The sequence below is a fragment of the Myotis davidii genome, unplaced genomic scaffold, assembly GCF_000327345.1.
Source record: "Myotis davidii unplaced genomic scaffold, ASM32734v1 scaffold38, whole genome shotgun sequence".
NCBI classification, from domain to species: domain Eukaryota; kingdom Metazoa; phylum Chordata; class Mammalia; order Chiroptera; family Vespertilionidae; genus Myotis; species Myotis davidii.
The window spans coordinates 5,313,990-5,319,003 of NW_006291383.1; the positions used below are offsets into that span (position 1 = coordinate 5,313,990).

The 5,014-nt window shown below is 50.4% G+C and overlaps 1 protein-coding gene across 7 annotated transcripts in view; it reads right to left on the reverse strand.

Annotated features, from left to right (window-relative positions):
• Nucleotides 1–295: 295 nt before the first annotated feature.
• The window catches only part of DLGAP4 (discs large homolog associated protein 4), a 118,595-nt gene continuing 113,876 nt past the window's right edge, over nt 296–5,014 (reverse strand). For 4 of the 7 annotated variants that reach the window (XM_006764524.2, XM_006764526.2, XM_006764527.2 and 1 more), the window contains 3 exons: nt 4,365–4,456; nt 2,894–3,049; nt 296–2,098 (listed from right to left, as the gene is read on the reverse strand). In XM_006764524.2, the coding sequence (XP_006764587.1) occupies nt 1,880–2,098; nt 2,894–3,049; nt 4,365–4,456 (467 nt within the window). In that variant the 3' untranslated portion in view covers nt 296–1,879. Of the gene's footprint in view, nt 2,110–2,822; nt 3,050–4,364; nt 4,457–5,014 lie in introns of all 7 variants that reach the window. The other 3 variants (XM_015564451.1, XM_015564449.1, XM_015564452.1) reach the window with 3 other exon arrangements.

Here is a 5,014-nt window from a genome sequence, read left to right on the forward strand (position 1 = left end):
AGTGAGGGCAGCCCATCTTGGTTCCCATACAACAGCTATTACGCATTTATTTCTCAGAGGAAGCCAGTAAGTAGATGCTGTACACGTGTCCAGGTGAGGAAATCAAGAACTTGATTTTCTTGCCCAGGATCATGGAGCTGGTGATTGACAGCTGGAATCACGGCCTGTGCCCAGGCCCGCTGTCTTCATGGAGCTGCCGTTTGGGAGGGAGTCTGGCTTAGTCTTCTGGGGAGTCTACTCCCCCTGCCTTCTCCCAGTCTGGCCCACCCACCACAATAACACCATGAGCCCTTGGTACACGTTACCTCATTTATTCTCACAACATGCCTGTGAGGTAGGGAGGGGCAGGGACTGTCCCCATTTTACAGAGGAGGAAGTTGAGGCACACAGAGGTCAAGTGACTTGCCCAAGGTCACAGACGGTGGCCAAACTGGGATGGGGCCCCAGAACAGGCCCTCAGTTTACCCAGGGCCCCTGCAGCAAGTGCTGGACACGAGGACGTCTCCAGTGCTATAGCCTACACCCGGCAGAGAGCAGCCCTCGTGCACTGAGCTTGCTGCAGGCTGGGCCTCGCCCTCCCCTCCTCCTGCCCTCCCCACCCCTCCCCACAGACCCGGGCCATTGCAGCTCAGGGCTCATGACACCCTGGGAGTGGGGCTAGGAAGCAGGGGAGAAAGAAGGGTGGATGGGGTAAAAAACAAAAAAACAACAAAAAACAGAACAGAACAGAAAACTTAGAGGCTGGGCAGGTGGGAGACGGAAAAAAAAGGCTGCTTACACACAAAGTATATATTTTTACACACACTTGTACACACACCTAGATATAGTACATGTAAAAATATATGCTATTCACACACCTGCCTCCTGCCAGGTGCCCCAAGAGCCAGCAGTGGCGCTGGTGGGCATGGGTGAGCAGATGGGTGTTTGTTAAATATACACTCTAAGAGGTCTATGTGCATATGTACACATACTACAGACACAGCCGCCTGCCCCCCCGGGTACTGTACACAGGCTTAGCCAGGGACAGACAAATGGGGTCCCTCTCTCAAGTGTCCTCTGTGAGTCACTGAGCCATACATTTTGCTGGAAGAAGGGCTGGAGAGAAGAAAAAGGCAGGAGTCTGGAATGTGATACTGTAGCTTTTATCTCATTTCCCTCCCAAAGACTTAAACCCTCCTCATCTTTTCAGGGAAATGCATCGCCTGCTTGAGGGCTGGCAGATCACAGGGTGGGGGTTGCTTCTGTTGAGAGGAACCTACATCTGTGTGTGTGCACATGTGTGACTGTGTGTGAGCACTTGGTGGGGAGGGAACATGTGTCCATCTCTCTGTCCTCTGGGCTCTCCCCTGCAAAGAGGGCTGAGACCCAGAAAGCCACCAGCCGGGATGGTGACCCCTGTGTGAGCTCTGAAGGGAAAGAAACGTAAGAATGAAAACTCCGAGGTCAGCGTGAGGGTAGCTGGGAAAGGAAGGACATGGCAGGTGCCCAAGGCTGCCCTTGGACTGTCGTCTTGTAAACAAGCTCGTTTAAGTTCTCATTAGACAGAACAAGTAAAAAGACTGCAACCTGCAGGCTGGGCCGGGCGTTGCTGAAGTCCCTCCATCTAGTCCACCACGGCCAGCAAGAGGAAAGAAAGTTTTATAGTTTTGTGTTTTTGTTGACTTTTTTTGTGTGTGAAGTCTTCATAACCTAAAGCTGGGAGGGACCCAAAAAAGCCAAATTGTGAGCCCTTGTATGCATCAATTTGAAAGTTGGCTCAGGGTCTCTAGATAGAATAACCATACTAAAGGTTGAGAAAATTTTTGTTCCATTCGTATTTAGTTTGTGTGGTTTTTTTTTTTTAAATGACTGAAAATTGTTGGCTTCCTGCTTCCTGGTCTCAGAGCCGGGTCTGGGCCTCAGGGACGTAGATCTCGATGCTGTCCGCACTCTCTGTGGCCGAGTTCTGCCTCACGGAAGCTGCCCGCTTGGCGGCCAGGAGTCTCTTGCGCGCCTCCTGACGCTGCTTGTCCCCGGTGTCGGAGGCCTTGTCGCGGCTCACTGCCGGCTTGGATTTGGCTGGCTTCTTTGGGACCGGAGGGGGTGGTTTCTTTTCTTCCTTTAGTGAGACAGTGAGGAGGGAAGAGAAATAAAATAAAGGTGCCACCTTTGGTGTGGCACTACCACTCCCTATATGCTGGCAGCTGTAGTCTCCACCCCAGCCTCCCCGCATCGGGCACAAGCAACACACATTTGGAATCAGGAAGCCACAAGAAGCAATGATAGTGGGAATAGCACAGGCATAGGAACAAAAAGCAAGCTTAGAATCCTAGAATGTTCCAGCAGGAAGGGATAGACAGGTGACCTTTTCCACCCTTGCTCTGAACCATTGGATCCTGAGACTCAGGCAGGAATGACCCGAGTCACAGCCAGAGATGGGATTAAATTCAGGGCCTCCAACTCTCAGGCCACATGCTATTCTAGGGGATCAGAACTTCCAAGGCCCACAGTCCAGTTACCATAGGGTCACTGGTTCTGCTGTTTTACAGAAGAACCTGGGCCTCAGGGAAGAGCTGGCTCTGGTATACTCCTGCGTAGCCCCAGGAGAAGGACCTTTTTTCTGCCTCTGGAGTTTCAACAGCCTATTCTAGTGTTCAAGGCTGTGGGCACCTCTCCAAAGAGCCCCATTTTCTGAACATGCAGTGGCAAACTTCAGAGGGCAGCCTCACTACACAGAGAGAGCAGCATGCTAGACAAGTGCTGAGCATGGACCCCACGCATGGATGGACGTGAGCCCCCAGCTCAAAGACGACACATGGAGAAGGGAGCCAAGCAGCACTGACCGATGTGGGCAGCGTTATTGCCGACCAGGAATTTGTCCCTGGACTTCCCCTCCGCACTGCTCCATGCTCACCTTCCTCTTCTCGGGCGTCTCCACCAGCTGCCAGCTATTGGCCTTGAGATGGTAGAGTTCATCAAACTTCATGCTGATGTCCTCGATGGAGAGCTGTAGCAGGTCCCAGAACCCTGCCAGGTCCTGGGCTGTTGGACGTGGGTTGGCGTCAGGGTTCTGTGGGGCAGAGCGTTATCAGTGGGACAAGCAAGGCAGAGACATGTCCTGCACCCCAGCCACGGTTGGGGTCTCTTGCTCTCCTATTCCCAGGGTCAGTATCTGCATGAGTGAATTAAGGTAGTTCCTTGTTAAGGGCCATTAGTAAACACTCTGGCTTAATTTGGCTTAATTTACGTCAGCTGAAATACTCTCCAAGGGCAAAGCCACGCCCTGAAGGTGGAACCCAGTCAAGAGATTGGACGCCACTCAGTCTGACTCTCCTGCCCAGTGTTAAGGGGATGGATCTCATGATGTCGAAGGCCCACCCAGATGTGATGTAACTTCCTGTAATTAGAGTATATAATAAACAGCTTGCACTCTCTGTGTCTGTCCCTCCATCAGAGGGCAGGCTCTCTGTGTCTCGAGTCAGAGGGCAGACATCACACCCAGCCCAAGCTTTTATCTAATTTTATGTCTGTCTTTCATTATTCTTTAATCCTGAAAGTGCCTCCTAACTTGTACAAGCAGGTTCACGTCTCCCCCTCCGTGTGAGAAACTGAGAAAAGACCACACAGCCCAAGTGCACCCGGCATAGTTCCTGGTCACTACCAGCCCTGATGGTGGAGATCTTTGGGAGAAAGAGCAAGTCCTGTCATGAGAGTAGGCTCTGCACATACATGGGAGACTGAGGCCTTTGCCATCACGGTAGGGCTGCAGTGAGGAAGGCCCTCCTGCCCCTAATGCATGCCAGGCCAACAACAGTTCTCATTTTACAGGGAGAAAACAGAAGTTCCTGGCATGGTCTCACAGTCAGGTGGGGAGAAGCCAGGATCCCCTCCCATCATTTTGTTCTCTGACAACATGTTCCTCATCATGACTGTCCAAGCCAAACCCCTACAGGTCCTGGAGATGAACATTGACATTGCCCTCTACCTCTAGGAGTACAGCCCCTTTGGCGAGTTGGAGAGAGGTTTTCACACTCCCAGCAGGAAGGGGTGAGGGAGAGGGAAACCCATCAAGCCTAGTGGTGATATTTTAAAATTTCTTACCTTGACTGTTTTCTTCGATGTTTTCTTATATGCCTAATATAAATAAATCAATGCTAACTGAACTTTAACTTTCACTGGCTATTTTTATATCAGTTTTCTGTTTCAAAAGGTTTAGTGATCTGAAAAGACCACTCCTGGCCCCTTTCTTGCGCTAGGCATTGTCATCACCTTTCTATTGCCACAAGGAGGTCACAGAGGCTCAGAGGGGTTAATTCAGCTGAGGGAGCTGGCAGGCTGCCAAAGGCCAGAAGCCCTGCTGTGGAGTAAGAAAAAGTCACACTCACCAAGTTTTGCTCACAGAGGCCCCGGAACTGCTGGAATTTCTGGGACATCAGTAGCTGGGCACTGCCCACAGCACTGAGGACTTTTCCTAAGACTGAGAAAAAGAAGGTGGAATAGACTGACTGAGCCAAGCACAGGTTTCCTGGGTGGAAGGCAGGACAGGGTCATAGCTTCCATCTCCCTGCCCCATCTTGCGATACCAGTCATTATTAAGTGACTAGAGGCCCAGTGCACGAAATTCGTGCAAGGGGCTCCACCCTCGCAGCCGAGGCGGCTTGCCTCAGCCTTCACAGCCCCAGCTTCGTCTGGAAGGTCATCTGGTCTAATTAGCGTATTACGCTTTTATTATTATTATAGATGGCAGTTGGTCTTTGTGAAAAATGCAACAATACATAAAAATGAACTCCATTTTATGGCAATAAATTTGAAAACAGTTTAAGTGGAAAATTTTTCCAGAAAAATGTAAATTACTCTCATAAACTCAAGAAGAAATAGAAAATCTGATTAGGTAAATAACTGTTTTTGAAAAGTGAAGCAGCCCTGACCGGTTTGGCTCAGTGGCTAGAGCAGCCGTGGGCAAACTACAGCCTGCGGGCCGGATCCGGCCCGTTTGAAATGAATAAAACTAAAAAAAAAAAAAAAAAAAAAAAAC